At 33.4% G+C, this 22,588-nt stretch overlaps 1 protein-coding gene across 1 annotated transcript in view; it reads left to right on the top strand.

Annotated features, from left to right (window-relative positions):
- Sema3d (semaphorin 3D) overlaps nt 1–22,366 on the top strand; it is a 157,189-nt gene extending 134,823 nt beyond the window's left edge. The window contains exons 13-18 of the mRNA XM_071607904.1: nt 1,210–1,298; nt 3,224–3,265; nt 6,045–6,202; nt 8,626–8,690; nt 14,577–14,716; nt 21,630–22,366. Of these exons, the coding sequence (XP_071464005.1) occupies nt 1,210–1,298; nt 3,224–3,265; nt 6,045–6,202; nt 8,626–8,690; nt 14,577–14,716; nt 21,630–22,037 (902 nt within the window). The 3' untranslated portion in view covers nt 22,038–22,366. The remainder of the gene's footprint in view (nt 1–1,209; nt 1,299–3,223; nt 3,266–6,044; nt 6,203–8,625; nt 8,691–14,576; nt 14,717–21,629) is intronic.
- Nucleotides 22,367–22,588: the final 222 nt, after the last annotated feature.

Below are 22,588 nucleotides of genomic sequence, written 5' to 3'. Positions count from 1 at the left end.
TATCACAGGCTATTTGTGCATGTAGTAACATTATTACATATGCCCTTATTCTTCAATGCCTGCGCTCAGTTTAATGACATTTGTTTTATATAAATTAATTAAAGTGGTATTTTTTTTCCTTTTTCTAAAGTAGTCTTTTGAATATCTCTCTGAACTAGCATACCACCACATAGAACTGCAATATAAGATGATGTACTTAAGATATGTTTTCTAAACATCAGATTTTGTTTTACATTGTTAGTTTTGTATTGTCTTTTAAGTTGAATTAAAATAATTTAAAATAAAACTTTAGTTTTTGCCATATTAACAATGGTTATAAAGGTAGAATATATTTGAAGAGATGTAGTTTCCTTCATGTAGACTGGATATAATAGGTAGTCAATAAATATTTACTGCATAGAGATCACTATGTAGAAGTAAAACTAGTTTTTTTAATGTACTTTAGAATCTTAAATTAAGATCTAAAATATGTGTTTCATCTCTGTTATCATTTTAAGCAATACTTAAATTAGGCACATATATTTCTTTTGTTAAGAATGTGCACTAAAATGTCAGGTGTGGTGGCTCATGCCTGTAATACCAGTGATTCTGGAGGCTGGAATTATTTGTATATTATTTGTAATTATTTTATATAATTCATTTTAAAAAGTTATGAAACAAACTTTCTTGCATAACATTTTTATTTTATGAATTTTCTTAAATCTTTGACATCTGCTACTATTTGTCAATTAGTAAATACAGACAGGTAATAAATGAATATAGATATTAGATAAACTATTTTTGATGCTTTTTTTTTCATTTGATAGCTTTTATGTTCAAGGAGTGTCACAAATTCAAAGCCAACCTCAGCAATTTAGGGAGGCCCTAAACAACTTAGCAGGATCCCATCTCAAAATATAAAAAGGGCTGGTGATGTGGCTCAGTTCAATCCATAATACCAAAAAAAAAAAAAAAAAAAAAGAAAGAAAGAAAGAAAAATAAACAATATGCACTGATATATATATATAAATTCTGTTTATAAAATTCTGTTCTTTTAGCTAAAAGCTATCATGTTTCTTAAGGGCAAAACAATATACATTAGCCTTCATGTTTAATCTGATTTCTTGAAAAACATTTAAAGAAAAGTGAGACAAGCAATTTGATGGTTTCTAGGAATATACTTAATATTGAAATAGAAACGGCAGGATTATAAATTATGTATTTTTTCAGACATTGGAACTGTCCTAAAAGTTGTCAGCATTTCAAAGGAGAAGTGGAATATGGAAGAGGTGGTACTGGAGGAGTTGCAGATATTTAAGGTAAGGCTTAGTCCAGAGTTGCAGGGGGAAGAGAGGGTGAAACTGCATACTCCTTGCTATAGGGCACTCTTTAATACATCATCACTTTTGCTGGAAAGTCTTTGAAATCAGTTTCCTTCTTTTTCTTTTCCCTAAGCATTGAAAAGAGTTTTATAAGCAACTAAGAATGGGCCTTACCTTCCTCTGTAGAATACCACTGATTGAGAGCTCCTGGGATTGCCTCTCATTACTGCATTCTCTAAGCATATAGTCAGACAAATTGCCACATTAAATGAAAGCCTGGGGTCTCTTTTACTATCCAGATGCTTTTCTACTTTATAAATTTCACGTTGCAATTTTTCCCCAATTGAATTTGAGAAAACTGGAAGAGAATATAAATCATATATCCCTGCTTTTCTGTAAGGAAAATTTTAAAAATATGTTACATGATAGTAAGTCTTCCTGTATGCCAAAGTCCTGACCCCCTCCCCAACCCTGATAATTAGTAGATCTAGAAGAATTCTCCAGGTTATGTGAATGTCTTTGACTTTTAACAATGCAATTGAATTGTGACATTCTTTGTAGAGCCTCAATGAAGTTTAATTTAAAAGTATTTCCTGAAAATGCCATTAGAAATAAAATTGTATTTCTTGGAAATGCTTTTTAAAAATATTCTGGATTTTTAATAACATTTTTGTTCAAAAAAACTTCCTTAAAAACTGTTTCCCTGTAAACATCTATGACTTTAAAGGAGAGAAGAGCCCTCCACTGTGAGGGGCTCAAGTTAATTAACATGCTGGGTTCCACAGATCCTGTTTACATTGTGATGATAATAGTGGTCAAGAAGTTAACAAGAACAAGACCTGCTATCTGGCCTCTACCAAAACAAAATCTTGGGTGGTTCCTAAGGGAAAGGCTGATGTCAAATATAAGGGTGAACCCAGAGGCCTAAATAAAGTCCCTACAATACACAAGCATATCAGAACACATTTATTCACAGAACACAGTGGCTGTAAGACACTAGTCAAGAGGAATTCTTTGGCTTCACTGTGAAGTTAAACAATGCCATGGTTTGTTCTCTCTCTCTCTCTGTTTTCTTTTATTCCCCCTCTTTTTAAAAAAGCATGTTTACTGAGGTATAATTTATGTTAAAAATATATATAATTAATACACATCATTTAATGACTTTGGCCACGTTGTATAAATCATTAAAAAAAAGTTATGAAACAAACTTTCTTGCTTAACATTTTTATTTTATGAATTTTCTTAAATCTTTGACATCTGCTACTATTTGTAAACTAGTAAATACAGACAGGTAATAAATGAAAATAAATAGAATATAGATAATAGATAAACTATTTTTAATCCTTTTTTCATTTGATAGCTTTTATGTTCAAGTTTCTGATTCTACTTTGCATGCATACAACTGTATTCTCTACATATAAAACAGGCTCTAGTTCATATCATGAAATTGTGTGCATTGACATCTTATAGTGTTACATAAAGAATATGGCCATCTACAAGGAGTACTGTAGCTTTTCAGAACTCTGCTACTTGAACAAGTGTTTGAATCACTGATCTAAGTAAGAGCAGAAAGAGGTAATAAATAATTATGGAGATGTTCTTGTCAACACTAGTTTGAATTATATGGAAACAGTTAAGATAAGCAGATTTAAAAGAAGTAGAAAACTTGTGAGTAACTGGGAACAATTTTCAGTATAGAAGGCTTCTTCATAAATTTAGTTTGTTTTTCTTTAAGAAGATACTTTAAAATAATTACTTTCCTCATTTCTGTTAAGGTAGATTCACTACACATTGGAAAAAGATAGCAAACAGAATCCAGACTTTGACTTCAGTAATTATATATATATATAATAAAACAACATATTGACTAATATAAAATCATGTTATGGTTATCTTTATTGATGTTTACTTTCTATTTTCAGCACCCATCAATCATCTTGAGCATGGAGTTATCTTTAAAGCAGGTACTTTCTCTTTTTGGTGTAAAAAATATTTTAAAAAGTAATAAGTTGTGTGAATGAATGTTGATTTGAAGAATACATTGGAATAAGAAGTTAAACTGCAGATAATTTAGAAAGTTTCAGATTATTTGTTTCTCAAACTATTGATTAGAAACCATTGTTCCAACCTTGCCTTGGAAGAATAGAGACAAAGTTCACTTACTGAACTATATTTTATATTCTACATTCTCCCCTTCCTTTTGGCTCTTAAAAATTGAGCTCAGTTTTCTGGTGTCTTTCTGTCAAGTTCATAAAAAATATATGTAAAATGTTAGTTCTAACCATAAAAAAAGATTTTTAATTAGGGAGTGTAGGAGTTAGAATATGGACTGCAGTGGCAAATAGCCCAACAGTCAACTTTCATCACATTACTCAATATCTATCACTCAGATTCAATTTCCTCAACAGCAAAGTTGAAAAACCTTCTATGTTACTTGTGAGTTTAAATAGGATGCTGTAGGCTAATGTTTTAAACAGAGTAGCCCATTGTAAGTGTAGAGTTAATAGTAGCTATATATAATAATGATAATAATATAATGTAATTTCATAGCTCCCTGGTATGATATTTGAAATCCCAATTCATTTACAATTCAGACTTGCATTATCATTTCTATATGTACCCTCAAGATTTAAGAAAATCACATGATTAACATGCTCAACATTAATATGTTGCTAAAATTGTCTTACTATACTCTGCCTAGTATGGCCGAGCAATTATTAGCGCAAAGTATAAATAGGTTTGTTCTTCAGATCTTTTCCATGAATTTGTTCATTCATTCAACCTTTATTTCTTGAAGGCCTACAAATGTGCTATAAGAGTACAGAAATCAATAAATGACATAACATAACTTCCGGAAGTTCATGGTAGAAACAAAGATGCATACTCAGATCACTGAGTAATAATGGAAAAATATACATAGAAGGTAGCCTGAAATGAGCCAGAATGAGCAAGGGAAGATATCAAAAAGACATGTGACCTGAGCCATAAAGGATATTGTAGTAACCAGAAAAAATAAGAAAGGGGATGGGATAAAGGAGAATACCCCAAATAGAAAGGGAGAACATTTGTAAAGATGTGAAAAATAAGAGCCCATAGCTAATTCTAGTAAGTTTATGTACAAGTAGAGCAAGGACATGTGTGTTCAAGGGGGATGGAGGCTAGAAATGAATCTAAGTAAGCCAGGGTAAGATTAGGCACATTCTACATGTCCTCCCAAGATGGTTAACAATTTATCTTAAGGATGTGAAATCCATTAAAGATTTCAAGCAGGAGGGTGTCATGATAAGATTTTCTGTTTTAGAAGGATCAGTCTGGTGTGACAGTGTGAAAGATGGATTGGGTCCTATGATAGAAGTGGGAGTTGCTGGAAAAGAAGGCAGAAGTCAGCAGAATTAGTTAGGACACTTAAAAGTAATCCAGGAGAGAAATGATAAGGACCAATGCAAAGGCAGTGGTAGTGGAAAGGGAGAGGGAGAGAAGGAAGCAGATTAGAGGTTTCTATATGAGGGCATGGAAATGACCTGGTGACAGATGGTGTAAGAACGAAATCTCAGAGACAACTCCCAGGTTTCTGTTTTGCGTGCCTGGATGAGTGATGGTGTCTCTTGCCAAGGAAGGGCAGGTGGGTAGCTTTAGGGGAACTGCTATACTTTTGATTTGGCTGTTTTCAAGATACCTTTGAGTTTCCCATTAAAGGGGACATGAGAACAAAAAAGAAAGAAATCTGACATTTAATTCAAAGGAAGGAATCACAGAGGAGACAAACGTCTTAGGCAGAAATAAAGAGGAAGTATAGGAAAAAGTGCTGAAGAGAGTTTTGAGGAAGGTATGGTCACTGGTCTCAAATACTGAAGAGAATTTAAGTAAAATTGATAGTAAAGCTTGGCTGGTGCATTTAGTAACAAGAAAGGTTTAACTGAGAGCTTAATGGGCAGTAAATATGTAAGACACATTACTGATTGTGTGTGTTACTTATGTTAAGATCTATTTATAAGGGGTTTTCCCCTCTACTTAAAGCCTGGAATGGTCCACTAGAGTTGACCATGAGTTCATTGACTGTATAGAGTCTGTGTGGAATTCCCCTCTTTCCCCTTCCACTACCACCACTGCAGACACTCAAATAAGTATACATGGTGAATGGTGCATCAATTTCAGGACTAATTTTCAAAAATATGAATTTATTTGCTTTTTTGTTTTTTCAGTATCCTACACTTTCATTTGTGATGTGGCATCTCTAAGCCTGCTTAGTGCTTTCTTTATACTGATACTAAATAACTTAGTTGCTCTCAGAGATCAATACTTCATTATCAAATGAAATAATTTAAAAATGGAATGAAGTTTTATTAATCTCTTCAGTGTAAGGAACTGTGACAGAGAAAGGCCATCAGTTTTGCCTATAGCATCTGTGCTTGATATAAACTACCAATTCCTACTATTGAGAATTTGACATCTTAATTCCTTAGTCTAGCAGCTGTTTCTTGAACTTCTTAAATTACTGCCAAGCTTACTCTAGCTTTATAGAACACTGTGCAATACAGTATCAGCATCTTCAAACCACAGTCCTACCACGGATAGAAGTAATTGACTTATTTTACTCTTCATTACATTTCTGCACAAGTGTTTACAATGGTCAGGACACCCGGGGAAACAGATTTAGTGTTATTATGTGGTGTTCAAGAAGAGGAAGTTCATAAGACTCATCTGAAAGATGCTTATAATTCATTTGTTTTGCCTGATTTGCAGCAACAATTGTACATTGGTTCCCGGGATGGATTGGTTCAGCTCTCCTTGCACAGATGTGACACTTATGGGAAAGCCTGTGCAGACTGCTGTCTTGCCAGAGACCCCTACTGTGCCTGGGATGGAAATGCATGCTCTCGATATGCACCCACTTCAAAGAGGTAAGTTATTAGGAAGCTTCCCTTTCTATAAGATTAATATCTCACATAAATGCCTTGTCTTATAGTTTAAAGAGAACAATGGAGAAAACTTAGATTCTGGAAGGAATATTAAAATTATAATATAGTTTCATAGTTTTACATAATACTGAATTATGAAGGAGGATACAACAGATGTTCTGGAATTCTAAAATGTGAAACTATTAAAAAAATCCAATACATTGTTTATATTCTTTTATTTATGTCAAACACCACTAAAAGTTCTTTTATTCACTATTTTCCTTTTTCTGTCTCTCCCATCTTATTTCTAAATTTACAGACACTCATACCTATTATTTTGCAAATAATTTGCACATATTATTATAGCTCACAGTGCATCTAATAACTTGGTATAATTTTATTTTTATTCTAATAACTCTAATTTGGTCAATTTCTTTCATCATATGTACTTGAACTGCAAATTGCTTCCCTGCTGTGTGTAGTTCATTGTTTTATGTATTCTTAGAAATAATGCTACTTTAAGCCAAGTATTCCCAAATAAGAATTTGTACTATTCACTCATGTGCAGAAAGACCACAAAGTTACAAGATATTCATTTCAGCACTGTTGACTTGCAAAATAACTGGGAAAACCCTGAATGCCTATTAATATGCCTGACACTATCTAAATATACTATGATAATTAGTTTTAGATGCAGACTAAATAACATTATTTGCTAAAGTATTGTTAAAAGTGCATTCCGTCTATGTAAAACATCAACACATTGTGGTATTATTTTGTTGCTATTTTTTAGGATTTTTTTTTTTCATGCACACACATGAATCTTACTACCACTTTTTTGCTTTTTGAAATTTGCTTGATTGGTCAAATTCTAAACTCTAGGCAACACAGGTTGAATGTATATTACAATGGCAAATATTGCTTAAAGTTAAGACACATTTTATATTCTCTTCAATTCCTGAAATAAATGTCAGTGGATAGACATGATTATTAAAAGTTAAAAGTGAGTAGTCACCAACATTTTCCTATAGTTTTTGGCAAAGGTTGTACTCATCACAGTGAGTCTTTGGGGAATTCTTTTCTGGAAGCTAAAAAACCAGAATGCTCATTAGCTGGCAGTAAAACTTCAGTTTGATTAATTGACCCTGTTCCTTAAGAAGCCAAGATTTAAAAACATTCTTGACCTTATGTACCTTATACTTCCATAATTTTTTTCTTTTTATATTTCCCAAGACTGTGTCTCTGATCTTAAAGACATGCCACTGTGATGTTTTCCCTTACCTAGTATAATGCCTGTGAGAGTCTAAAAATGTATATGAGGGATGAATCTTACAAGGTTGTCATTGACCAGTACTGCCCTTGAGGAACACCTTAGTTATCCAAGAAAGTTTGTTGTTACTTCTCTACAACAAAGACAGTGGGGAGTGGACCAGAGGGAGGAACAGAGAGAGGTTGATCAATGAGTACTAAGTTACACTCAGACAGGAGCAAGAAGTCCCTGTGGGCTACTGCACAGTAGGATGAATATAGATAATAATAATGGACTTTACATTTCAAAATGCTAAAGGAAAGTATTTTGAATATTTTACCATAAAGAAGTGATAAATATTGCAGGAGATAGATACATTTAAACTGATCTAAACATTATACAGCATATATATATGTCATGTGGCACTCCATTAATTTCTATAATCTTCATGTTTTGTTTCAGTTATATTAAAGTTTATTCAAAGGAAAAACAAATACCCAAAGCAAATTAAAATAGATTGTAAGAGTTTAAGGCATACTTTAGATATAGAATTTTTTTTTTATTTTTATATATGATTAATACTATTTTGTCTTAAGGAAAACATGTGACCTAATGCAAAAGCCATTGTGTCTATATTATTACTAACACTAGAAAAAACATATGATCTACATGTTCCTACATAGAAATAACACATAACAATCCATGCCTCATCAAACATGTACCTGTTTCAGACACCATCTTTCTATATAGTGAATCTATCCATGATAAAGTGCTTTGTATTTGTGTATACACTTCTACATACTAATTAAAACTCTTATATATTACTTTTCCCAGAACTGTCAGAAAAGAGAGTAAGAATAGTTACCACATATCATAAACATGGATTCTATTTATGTTCAACCCATTCTGTCCAATCATTTCTCAAGTCAGAGAAAAAGAATAGTAGTTAAATAAAATTCAGAGCATCCTAATGCAAAACACTATCTATTCTATCAGGCATTTACTCTACTAGTAGTATCAAAATCAATGTTTGGTTGACTGGAATATTGAACTGCATTTAAATTGAGCAGTAAAATAAGTATAGTTCTGCATCCGCTGCTATTAGTGTTAAGTGTAGCCTTTCTATATTCTGATTATAAAGCTTGGAGTTCTCATCACTCCGATCCTGTTTTCATAGGCGAGCTAGACGTCAGGATGTAAAGTATGGGGACCCAATCACCCAGTGCTGGGACATAGAAGAAAGTAAGTATTGGTTTAATATGCTTTTTCTCCCAATTAAAATGATAAGTCCAGGCTTTGTATATCTTTTTAATTACATGACTCCAAACAACTATTATATTAAGATCTCATTTTGTGTAGTGCTTATATTCTGGAAAAGCAACAGGAGATTTTATAAATCAACCCCTGCCTACAAGCCTAAGTGAATAATCTTTTGTTATATCATGATTTGTTTCATATGTCTTTTAAAATTCCTATACTTTAGCTTTTGTTTCTTTTCTTACTCTCTTATCCGTCCTTGTAAAGTTTGAAAACTGCTTTTTAGAGATAAAGCAGAATATAGCCCAAAACAGTTGGACATATAGAGTAAACTCAAAAGAGACCTCTCAGGAAAGTGTGTCAAAGTATAGGCACTTAATTAGAAAGACGTTTTAGGTAGCCTATACTTTATTTGTACTCAGCTATTAATAAATATATTCATGATTGTTCTGAATATACTAGGAGACAAGGAATGCCTTAAAGGGCTTAGGATTCCTTGGGGAAATAAGATGATCAAGGCTCAATGGGAATTTAGCAAAAAAATAAAAGATATCACCAGAGGCTGAATGGTTCAGAAACACAAAAATCATAGAATGGAAGATCTTGAAAGAATGAGTGGGAAAGAAGCAGGATGGGGAATAGAGAGGAAGTCTGGTGAGTGAGTCTAAAAACAGAGGGACCTCTAAAAGTAGATAACCCATAGTTTTACTCTACCTTCAGGTAAGACACAGAAGCATGAACACCCACAAATGCACACATGCAACCAGTGGAAAAAAACAGCAATTTCCTTTATCACATTGTTACTAATCATCCCACTAGTGATGAAAATAACCCCATTTTCATATTTTATAACATGAACCCAGCAATTTTTTCTTGTTTTAAAAGCAAGGCAGTCATTTTTAACTCAGAATTCTGAAAAATAAGTTCAGGACTAGCACAGTGTGTTTGCCTTCTCATTCTAACAATGTAAGAGACTCACTGTCATGTCCAGTGTTGTGTTTAGTAATCACTACTGTGTGACTTCCATATGCACATCAGGGACTGTGGTAGGTGTGGAGGACATACAAATGAGCAAGAAGGAAGCAATCTATGTATTCATAGAATTTATATTCAGGTGCATTAGGGAAGAAAGCAAACAATAAATATAAACAGACAATAAAAATAAAAACAGGTGAAAGTGCTGTGTTATTTGATGATAAATGTTATAAATAAAACAACATAAAGCACACAGTTTTCCCCTGAGGCTCAGAGTTATTGCCTCTACCTTGCCTTATGGCATTCTTGCTCTAACCCATGCTGTTCAGTTTTTTGCATTTATTATCGTCACTTTGCTCAATCCATTCTTGTTAAAGTCACCAGCAATTTCCTTCTTGCCAAATTCAATGGCAAATTTTTACTTCTCATATTTATTTAATCTCTAACTCCCTCTTCCTTGAAACACTTTCTCCCCTTAACTTCCTTGCAGTGGTATGCTGTAGCCTTATGAAACCTGTTGCTTATTACTTTGTTATTTTGTGAGCTGGTTTTAAACCACTGGTAGCTGTAGTCAGCTACAGTGGGGGTATTTACAAGAGAAAAATCAGAAAATACTATCAAGCCTTTCTCTTTTCAGAGAGGAGGTATACTTGCCCACTTATGCTTTTATGGCACTACATCCTTCTGGTTTACCTGTTACCTTGCAGACTGTACCTTCTGTGTACTCTCAACCTTTCTTTTCATTTGCAACAAGTTTTCCAGTGACCCAAACCACTTTTTCAATCTCCATCTGTTCTTTCCCCCAATATCATCACTTCAGTACTATCAGAAGCTATTTGACTCCTAAAATCATAGTCCAGTTTAAGCTCATCCCTGTCTGCCAGTCTGGAATGCTTACATGCCTACTCAATAAATCCTTCTGAATGCATAGTTAACATCTCCAACATATGTCTAAGAATTCTTACTATCTTCTCCAAAGCTGTATTTCTGTACTTTCCTATATTAATAAATAGCACTTCCATTCCCCCCAGCTGCTTAGGTCAAAAAGCAGCTCAGAATCACATCTTTATTCTTTTCTTTTTTTCATATCCTACCACCAACTTCTCAATAAGTCCTCTTCCTCATCTTCACTGATACCTCGATTCCTCTTCTGTAGCCCCTTTTCTGGTCTCTTGCTTCCATGCTTGCTCTGCTGCAGTCTATATCTTACTCAGTAACCAGAGTAGTCTTTTCAAAACTTCAGTCAGATCACATCATTACCTTACTAACTAATATTTCATTAGCTTCTTAGAACAAGTAGTACAAATCCACAGTCTTTACCATGGCACGTGAGAAACTGTTTCACCTGGTCCCAACACCTTCTTGACCCTCTCTCATATACTGTTGCATGGTCCCCTCACTGGCTTTCTCTTTTTCGAGAGCACCAATCTGTTTCCTGCCTCAGAGCTGTTTGTATTTGTTGTCCCCTGTATTTCCCCTCAGAAGTTCACATAGCTCCACTTTCATATCATGCAATTTTATGCCTCAATGTTAATCCCTCAGAGACCTTTCCTGATCTTGCCATCAGAAATACTTTTCTTCTTTCTACTTACTATTGCCTAATCTACTTTTTCTTTTTCTTTTCTTTCTTTCTTGTAGCAGATAATACCACATACTATATACTTTCTTCATTTACTTGGTTATTTTGTCTGTGTCACTAGAATATATGTTTCTTAAGGTCAGTGATTTCGCCTGCCGTGTTTACCCAGGCACTTAAAATAATCCTAGTATGTTGGACACCTAAGACTGTTTGTATAATGGATGGGTAAAGGAAAGCCTACTTAGATGGGTAGCATTTAAAGTATGCTTCAAAGACAAAACTAAATTTTACAAAGTAATAGTAATTAAAACCAGATAAAGCCTGGAATGGTGGTACCTGTCTGTGATCCCAGGATACTGGAGCCTAAGGCAGGAGGATCATAAGTTCAAGGCCAGTCTTGGCTTTTACTGAAACCCTGTCTCAAAATTAAAAATAAAATAAAATTTAAAAAGGGTCTGGGCATGTAGCTCAATGGTAAAGCACAAGTGGATTCAATCCCAGTACTAGAAACATAACAAAACAAAAACAGAAAGACCTCATATAGGTTGGGTTACATTTGTGGCAGTCTCATGTTATTCCATGAAATTTATGTTTACTTTCCAAGTGATGAGCTATTTCATATTTCTCAGAAAAGTTTTTAAATTAAATTAATTATCTCCTTATGGATAATTGATTAGACTTGGAGGAGCTAGAGGCTGAGAGTCAATTTTGGGAGTTAAATAATTTCTCTGAGAATACCTACAACTAAAGGAGTTACAGTCTTAATGTAGAGAAAAGGGCAAATTTAGACACTAACTTGTAGAAAAGAAGAAAGGAGATGATTTGAGTCTAAACCACCATAAATGCTTGTAGTACTTACTAGGTAATCATCTCTCGAATAATTGACAAATAGATGTATTCTTTGTTCCTTCTTTCTTTTCTTTTTTTTAAATTAACTAATTGCTAAATGTTATGATATAATGTGATTACTAATGATATAAAATCAATACATGTAGATTAGCTATGTTTGACAATGGAAACCAGACCGAATCTTGTACCTCAATGCCATATATTTCATATAAAGAAATATTCCAGCCACTTACTGTGAAAAACAATTTTTGACATCAATGTGGAAATTGAAATGCCCCATTCCAAATTATATTACACTTAATAAGGAAGATAGAACATTTTAAAATACTATTCTATATGACTTTTACATGTTTAAAGGTTAGATCATAATAGTATTTTCATATATATATATATATATATATATATATATATAATTACATACACACACACACATATATATGCATTTAAATATACATATACTATTTGAAACTTAAAAACGGGAACTTTAAAAATGAAAAATGAGACAAGCATTATAGGAAGCAGCAATAATTTTTTTTAATTTTTTTTATTATTAGTTCAAAACATTACAAAGCTCTTGACATATCATATTTCATACATTTGAGTCAAGCAGATTATGAACTCCCATTTTTACCCCGTATACATATTGCAGATTCACATTGGTTACACATCCACTTTTTACATACTGCCATACTAGTGTCTGTTATATTCTGCTGCCCTTCCTATCCTCTACTATCCCCCTCCCCTCCCATCTTCTCCCTCTACCCCATCTACTGTCATTCATTTCTCTCTCTTGTTGAAACAAATGCCAAATGTCATCTTTGATATAAGGAGAGCAACTAAGAACAGAATAGGGAGGAAGAACATGAGAAGAAGATCACCATTAAACAGGGAGGAGAGGGGAGGGAGGGAAAGAGAGAGAGAAGGGAAATTGCATGGTAAAGAAAGGAGACCCTCATTGTTATACAAATGAAAAGATAAGAGAAAGTGAGGGGAAAGGGGGGAAAAAAAAGCAATAAATTTATTTTCAGTCAAACAAATGTTTTGGTGACTATGTTATAGGTATGTTTTTTTTCTGATTTGAAAAAAAAGATTTCAGACTATTTGTTTACTATTTCAGTTTTTCAGTATATTTTACTAATTTTTCCTTTACTGAATTGACCAATTCTTTGCTTGAGTCAATCTGAGTTTCTTCTGATTGCTTGCCTCATAACCTGACAGTCAACATGCGGTACTCTCTGCTTTGTTGACAAATTCCCTTTCTCAGGATCTGTTATTATGAAGTGGTCCACGTCTTTCTCTCCCATCATTGGCACTTGTGATCTTCTGTGCATTAGGATTTTATTAACTGTGAAAATTGCAGATATAATCTTCTGAAATGCTGGAGATAGTTGATGAGTTAGAAATTTTAAATAGAATCCAAGCATTGTGAAGGTTAGATAAGGTTAATTCAAAAGTTGTTAATGTGCTTGACTTAATCATTGTACGTAAAATACAAATATATTCAAAAGAAGTTTCTTAAAAACAAGTCATGGGATGGATGTGCATGCATGCCATTGCTGAGAATTTTGTGTGCTTTTCTTTAGGATTACCATTAGTCCCTCAAACCATAGTCCTTGGTTAATGTCTAACTTGCTAAAGTAGGACCATTTGTAGAATGGAGATATTTAAATGTGTGATGAAAAAAATGTCTGTTTGGGCCAAGCGGAGCAGCCATCATTTTTTATTTGATTTAAGCCACAGATCTTCAATTTCACAAGGGACACAGACTTTGGCTATTCTGGATGAAATGTATTTCAGATGGTGCAGTTGATTTACAAAAATAAAAAAATAAGTTGTCTGAGATGCTGCTTCTTAGCATCCCATTAACTATCTCATAGCAAATGCATGTCAGGCTAAAGAATCTCTGAAAAAAATATGGTAGAAAATGCAAATAAGGCCCAGATTGTGAGTCTTAGATTATGTGGAGTATTCTCATCACAGAATTTCATCAAATATCACTGTACTAATTTTTCTGACATCAAAATTTCTAAATGTTATCTGGTCATCTCTGTGGACCCATTCAATTAGAATTTCTCTTAAAAGTACAGTAAATAGCAGAAGTAACCACACAATTATTTATATTTTATATAAAAATGTTAGAACATTAAAATGTGCTAAAGATCATACTTAGAAAAAAAATACATTTAGAATTAAATCTTGTGAATTGTTTTTAAAAACCCAACTAAAACTGCAAATTGTTAATATAGTGATGAAATAGTAAAAATTGCAATACAAATGTAGAGTTTTAAAAAAATCAATCTATTGGATAATATTTGACTTGAAGGCAATAATATTCTAGGATGAATTTCCTTTCTGTTTAGTAATGTGCATGATTCTTTCCTGATGGCATCTGTTCTGAATCATTTTATTTTCCCATTGCTTTTACAATCAGGTCAAGGTTAATCTTTTATTCCATGTTTGCTTTCTAGGCATTAGTCATGAAACTGCTGATGAAAAAGTGATTTTTGGCATTGAATTTAATTCAACCTTTCTGGAATGTATACCTAAATCCCAACAAGCATCTATTAAGTGGTATATCCAGCGGACAGGAGATGAACAACGAGAGGAGGTGAGTTATCATCATCAGAGAATGCTAACCTTCAGGGAAATAGTATAAAGTTTAAATTGAGTTTCGGCTATGAGATATATTCAACTTTTAGTGCCATATGATACTCTAATCGCTATTTGATAAAGGGGAAAATAACAGTTTGTGCTAACACCAAAGGGTGACAATAGCTTTGAGAATCAGTCAATTTAATGCATTATTAAATTGGACAATTTAATACAAATACACTAGTCAAATATATTTAAAAGTAGAGTGAAGTTTTAAAATTAATTTATATTAATTTTAAAAATTGTTATTTCATAAAGATTTGACTACTCCATGAATAAGGCAATCTTTTTTCTCTCTGTAGTAGCATATTAAATTTTAACTCACATTGTATTCAATTTTGATTACAAAATGAATTTTATGTCAAATTTGTATGAAAATACAAATATCTATTTTTATCATATGATAAAATTTATTGGATAAGTATTTGGACATATACTTTTTCACTTTTATGTATTAAAATTAAATCAACAGAGGGAAATGTAATATGGCTACTCTAATTTTTGCCATTCTTTCTGCTAATTTTCCTAACATATAAATGTGATTGAAATATTTCATGGGGATTTTGTAACATAGATAGGTTTTGTGTATTATGGAACTTAATGTTATTACTTTGGGTAACTTAGGAAATCATGAACTGATGTTATTTTATTGACATATAACAATGGTTAATTGGCAGAATTCTTTGTCATTGTTGATTATTACTACAGTGGCAGAAAGAAAGCAGTGATGCTCAGACCAGAATTCTAAAACTCTCAATATTAAACTGAGGCTGCTGTAATGAATAATATATTGAATGCAGGATTCTGGATAGATGTCTTGATTTGCAACATGGACCTGATGTGTTGATATAATTGAGCCTCTGAGGCCAGAATTTTCCTAATGGAACAAAATAACTTTAAAAATTACTGTGAAAAGCAAACAAGATAACACAACAAAGTAGAATTTCAAAGCAGAGTTCTTATAAGTATATAATAATATCACATATACTATCTATCAATAACAATAGGTGGGATAAGAAATAATACTGATCACATGCTTAGATAATTATGACCCTCCCATTGGTTTGACTGCCTAGGATTTCTGAGCAGGCTGTCACTTTCTCAACCTCTTTGTTAAATTTACTAACATTAAGAATTGTAAATTTAAGTAATCAAACATTAGTAGAGGACAGTAGATCTCAATCTCAGGCAATTTTGCTCTGAGAAGACTGATGTTTGGCAGTTTCCTGGGACATTTTTGGTCATTGAAACTAAGTGGGTGGGTGGTAAGTGGGTGTTTCTGGTATGTAGTCTGTAGAGGTCAGAGGTAATACACAGAATTTCAATGCACAATTACCCGCAAGAAAGAATTATCCGACATCAAATGTCAATACTGCTGAGATTGAAAAACTTTGGAGTAGCAGGGTCAAATTTTGTAATAAGAAATTGATTTAATGATATAATTCTTCTGTTACATGAAAAAAAGTATCTTTACCTAAAATCTACAAGGATAATTTTTCTATCAAAATGTTGATTCTATGTACTTAATACCATACCAAGGGAATAACTCCATTCTTTATTATGTCACAGTTATCCAATAAAACTCGATTGTTCATCATTACTGACATTCATAAATTATAAGATTATGCAGAACCATATTTACACTAAACACGTATCTTAAAAATTCTCATTTTTACCAATATATATTGGAACATTATCTGATATAGAATTTAATTATTTAATTTCAAAATAGAAGGTTTTTACTTTTTATCCAAGAAATATTGGAAGAATGTTATCTGTATTTTTAACATGCAGATTGCTTGTAGTTACATTGAAATATCTTAATCTTAAGTTTAATAAGCTAGTAATTTTAATTTTATAGTTCATAAATTTGATGATTTCCTTTTGGTTAAGAATAACTATTCAATCAGTGATTTTTTTTCCTCCATAGCAAATGTAATCTGTTGTGTATAAATGCAGATAACTACATTTGTCTGTGGTTGTTTGCATTCACATCTTTCATTTTCCTGAAAATGCTATGCATTACTTTAATGTACCTTTTAACAGTATATCATATAGTCATGATGGTACCATGCTCCATGAATTTCAATGGAGCAGAAATAGAGTATTTATTGAATGTTACTTAAAAGTATCTTAGCTGTAATGTTTGGACTGTTTTTGTCTGTCTTTTAAATGGCCAGTTTCACATAGTCCAGGATATGCAATTCTGCTTCCTGAGCTAGGAAAAGGACAACATCCAGACTGCATGAAGCACTTTTCCCAGCAGGATACCTTCTGTTCCTTACCCATAAGGTCACAGTTTGGAATCTTTCCTCCACTCAAAAAAGCCTGAGGGACAGACCATGATCTCCTGTGGCACAGAGGCTGTCACCAGGTTATTCTCTGCCAGGAGGAGAACATTTCCTTACTGAGTTGTGTCACAGTTGGGTGCTGTTGGGGAGGTCATGAGTCAGTTATCTGCTGACTTTCTTATAAAGCTGTTCTTGAAATTGATGATGTTTATGCTATAACTATGCAAGTTAATAGGCAGTCCCCAAGCTTCTGTTGAACTTTTGGGATGTTAATGAATAAAGAGGCAATACTTCATGCCATTTACCATACTGCATTTTCTCTGTGGATTTTCCCATTTTTCAAACATCTTCAAATATTTTCATTTCTCTGTTCCCAAGTCTTTATTTTATTTTTGTTCTTTTTATCATAAAAGCAATGTAAATGGCTTTAAAATTGCATAACACATGAAGAACTAGGATGCCACTAAGTGTAGATAAGCAGAGTAATATTTTAGTGTCTGTTTCACTACAGTGTTCATCATTGTGCTGGAAGCATTTTCCATTATCACTCTGACCCATAGTCATAAGTAACCAAACTTTTAAAAAATACTTCATGTTTTCTCTAAGAAAAAAAAAATGAGCTTCCCTTCTGTTCAAAATTTTTCTTGTACTTTTCTATTTTCTTAGGGCACATTCTTAGGAGGAAAAGAAATCAGTTAAAGACATTGATTATCTTTATGTTTTTTGATAACCACATTTTGATAATTTCCCATTGAAATCACCATATTAGTGCATACTCTGAACTGAAGCAACATTGTGTTCCAATTTAAGAAAATTTTTACCAGTTTGATATAAAGAAACATATTATGTACTATCTATTAGTGTATATGAACATACCATTGTTTCTTAGCTGTTGGTTTGAGTGGCATTTGGTGAATTGCTTTGCCTATCATTTGCTTAGTTTTTATTGATAGATAATTTCAAAATGCTTTCATCAAGTCTTTTATATATTATAGATATTAATAACAATGATGCACATATTATAAATAATTTTATTTTGATATAATCTTTATGTTTTATGTCCCTAACAATTCCTGACTTTTCTATAAAATTCTTTATCTGTTATAGGCAAATCTAATAATTTAGTAGCTGTATAATGTCTCAGTCATTACTCTTTGAGACCCGTGTCACATGACAAGCATATATATATATATATATTTTTCCTAGTTATTTACTATTTTATTTCTATATCTATACTTCATATTTTATTATATTAAATTATAATTAATTATTCATTTAGTATAAGCATACTCTGAGACTTAAAATATGTATGCATATTATTCCATTTTAGTTCCTTTTCCTTTTCCCATATGAAATTAGAAACCTTTCATTGCTTTATTTCAAATAGAGATAAATTTTTGCAACATTTTAATAAACATTTGTTTCTTCACACCAGGATCCTTCTCCTTTATTTAATCCTAACATGTCTCTAGTAATATTTTCTGCATTTTAGAGAAAGGAAGTATTCTTGAGGCTCTAGTCTCCTCCAAGACATGTGCAATGGTTTAAGTATGAAAGAACTGACAGGTGAATTATCTGTAAAGGAATTACCATTAGGCACTATTATCAGAGATAAAGGCCCTGACCTTTGTCTGCTGCTTAGTACCTAAATGTCCTTTGTCCTTTTCCTGTTTCTCTTCTTTCATTAAATGAATTGCCCTTCACTGAAGATCTACATTTAATAATGCCAAATATATAATCCTTGTTCTCATAAGGCAAATGGGTAGTCAATCCCAGTTCAAGCATGGTTTTGATTTGTAAGGTAGAACAGTTTCTGCATATCACTTCTAGAGTGAAGAGAATTCCATGAGCTTAAATCAGTGACCAAAGATTACATTATCTCTGTAGAGGAGCTGCATTTCTAAACCGACTGTGCTGACATTTCACTGTGGAGATGCAGGCTGCATAATGCATCCTATTCCAGCACAGAATGAAAGCTTCACAGAAAGCAAGAATGTAAAGTAGGCAAATGTTAATCAATTTCCTAACTCTGGTCACAGTTTTTGCCTCTAAAATGTGAAAATCCTGGAAAAGATATCACTTCAAAATGTTTTATTAAAAATGCCATTTCATTAAAGCCATATTTTTGAAATTTTTAGAAAGGAAACAAAAATTGATTAAATGATCTAATAGGCAGCAGGTAAATATATAAAATTCAAAATCTGCTAAGGCAAGTTTTCCATCTACAGATCAAAAAACAAAGAACAACTTAAGCATTCCATGGATGAAAGAAAATGTGAAGGATCATGACCAAGTAAAGAAAAGCCAGGTGTTTATGAAATTTTGAGTCCTGTGGGGAACAAAGTTAGAGTGGAAAGGAGGAAAGGGAACTAGATCTTATGATAAAACAACATAAACAGGATACAAAAAGAGAATAGCAGAAGTAATGATGAAGTGTTGCACAATATGTGTGAAGTCAAAATCATAATTTCTTCCTGTCAGAGGATTAAAGAGAACAATAAATGAGTACTGAGTCAAAGCTGTGACAATCTCCAAAAGCCACATTAAATGCAGTTTAAATATTAGCGAGAATACAGGTTGTACAAAGGTAATCTAACAATGAACTGGAACTGAAGTCACCCACTTTGTCATGTTAATAGCCTTAGTCCGTTTTCTATTAAGGGAATTACAGAAATAAAAGCTTCAGAATATTATCTCTCAAACAACATGGCAGTAGTCTATAATGTTGCTAATAATACTTCACACTTTAACCTTCAAAGAGCTTTGCTTTTAATCCCCTAAATACACCATATGCTACACACCAATTTGATAGATGGGAGACCAATAGGGAAGATAAGTGAATCATCATAGGAAGCAGAGCCAGTGGAGACCAGAATTCAATGTATAGAGCCAGTATTTTGAGATTTAAGGTTTATTTAAATTTTTAAAAATAATTCTTACAATGAAATTACTTAAATAGAACAAGTGTATGTAGTGTGTTCAATTGCATTTCTCTTTGTTATTGGCCCTTTAGAGCCTTACAAATACAAATTCACATCTACTTTAGGCAGGGATTCCTATGGTGTAGGAAAATGTAAATGGATTCAGTAGTTTGTATTACTGTAGCATTTAAAAATGTCTGGGCCTTCACAATAAATCCATTAGGAAAAGAAAACTATATATCCAACACACTAATTGCACAAAATAAGGGAAACAAACAGACAAAACCTTGATGGTGTGGTTTCAGTGCAGAGTAAAGACAGGCTGGAGACCATTCAGCCTCATTAACCAGGGATCTGAGCTGTGACCTGCCTTTGGCCTCCAATGGTACCCCGCCAGCTGCACTCCACTGGCACAGAGGGTGGTTTGCCATATACTTGTTAGTTAACTGGGCTAGTAGCCAGAGATGTTTCTTTTCCTTTTCTCATATTTCCAGAATTAGAGGGATTTTTCCCTACATATTTTTCACATAAAGATGCAAAGTATAGTCCACCCACTGTGAATAAATTTAATTTAACAATCTTTATGCTTCCTTGATTTTCATCAAGTAAAAGTCTACAATACAGGGGCAGATGTGTAAACTGGGAAATATTCCAGGTTTCTTTGTTGTTCTTCTTCCACTTCATGCCTAGCCATTCAACAATACGCCAAATTGAACAGGGAACTTGTGCTGGTAAACATGCCTCTACTTTTACTGAAGATAGTTCACTATTCACACCAGTCTGTGGGCCAGGCAAGCTTCGTGTTTGAATTGTCTTTCAGCAAAACTGCTACAAAGGATGAAGGGCATCACATTTCAGGGGAGGTTCTTTTTGTTCATGGTGCTTTCTCACACTTGAAATCACATTACCATGTTAGTGAATACCGAGGTAGGGCACATATTTCTACAAATAACATAGTCTAAAGTGTCACATATCTACACAGTATCAAAATTTAGTCCATAGTAAAAAGGGACATTCGGCTTTGAATGTTGCTAACTTTCTAATGTTGCCTGCTCACTTACAGCTCCGACATCCAAAAGCTGCATGCAAGCCTTTATACTTGACTTTTAACAGGTCACCACTTACAGCTTTCATATGCTATTCAGGTCATTTATTTGGTGATATCCAGAAAACAGAGTAAATTTCTTTTGGAGTGTTTGTTCTCTTCTACATTATAGGTAGAAGAATGCACTAAAGTTTCTTTGTATTGTATAAAATGATTGTTAATGTCACATTCTTCCTCTGAAATTGGCATGACAATTTTTTATCTTAGTACACCAATTGCTATCTGAAATCTCTGCAAAGGTCAGTTTTACTTCAGTGCTTTTTGAACTTCTTCATTCCCATCTGTGTATTGAGAGGAAAACTCACTGGGTTCCAAAGGTTCAGTTAGACTGTGTAAGATACCAACGTAAAAAATTCAGGATATGGTTTGGAGGCTACTTTGTTTGCATTTTTTTCACCCTCTTCAGCTCTGGCTGATGATGTTATGCTTGATGACAGAGACACGGGGAATATAATTTTTAGATTCATCCAAGTAAAACTATGTAGCCTGTTTTCATTTGCTCATAGCCCTCTCTGTTTTTAATTTATTACCTGCATTTTTCCAATTCTGTAGTTGAAACCCGATGAAAGGATCATCAAAACGGAATATGGGCTACTGATTCGAAGTTTGCAAAAGAAGGACTCTGGGATGTATTACTGCAAAGCGCAAGAGCACACTTTCATCCACACCATCGTGAAACTGACTCTGAATGTCATTGAGAATGAACAGATGGAAAATACCCAGAGGGCAGAGCATGAGGAGGGGCAGGTCAAGGATCTATTGGCTGAGTCACGGTTGAGATACAAAGACTACATCCAAATCCTTAGCAGCCCGAACTTCAGCCTGGACCAGTACTGCGAACAGATGTGGCACAGGGAGAAGCGGAGGCAGCGAAACAAGGGAGGCCCAAAGTGGAAGCACATGCAGGAAATGAAGAAGAAACGAAATCGGAGGCATCATCGAGAACTGGATGATTCTTAGAGCTGTGGCTACGTAGTTTTCTAATTTTTCTTAATTTAAAAAAGAATTGTTTACCTGCAAAAACACTGTCTTCTGTTTTGTACATCCTTCCTACTAACTCATAAATGCTTTCTATGGAGTTTTGACAAGACACAAGAACAAGCAATCTGTATTCAATAAGACTATATGTGGTGAATATGGAATAATATAAGGGCAAATCATTCATCTGAACCAGTTTTCCAAGAACTAAGCTTGTATCTGCAAAGTGCAAGAAGTATCCCGAAAATAGGAGTTTTACATTTGCAAATGTTTTATTTTGAATTTTTGAATCCATTATGTCTTGTAAATAATTGAGCTAAGCATGCATCAAATTCGATATTGTATTGAGGTGCTGTATTTCCTTGCATGTCCATTAAGCATGGAGTTTGCCATACAGTTGTGCTATGTTCTTATGAAAAGATAAATCATTCCACTGCTAGAACTGGTTATCTTGTGGAGGGAACTGAAAGGAAAGGCACAAATTAAAACAGCTCACATTATTAACAGAAACTTTCCCAGTGAGCCATTCGCTC

The sequence above is a fragment of the Marmota flaviventris genome, chromosome 1 (genome assembly GCF_047511675.1).
Source record: "Marmota flaviventris isolate mMarFla1 chromosome 1, mMarFla1.hap1, whole genome shotgun sequence".
In the NCBI taxonomy this organism is placed as follows: Eukaryota; Metazoa; Chordata; class Mammalia; order Rodentia; family Sciuridae; genus Marmota; species Marmota flaviventris.
Note: the sequence above shows the minus strand (reverse complement) of the source record. Positions and strands in the feature narration are given on the sequence as shown.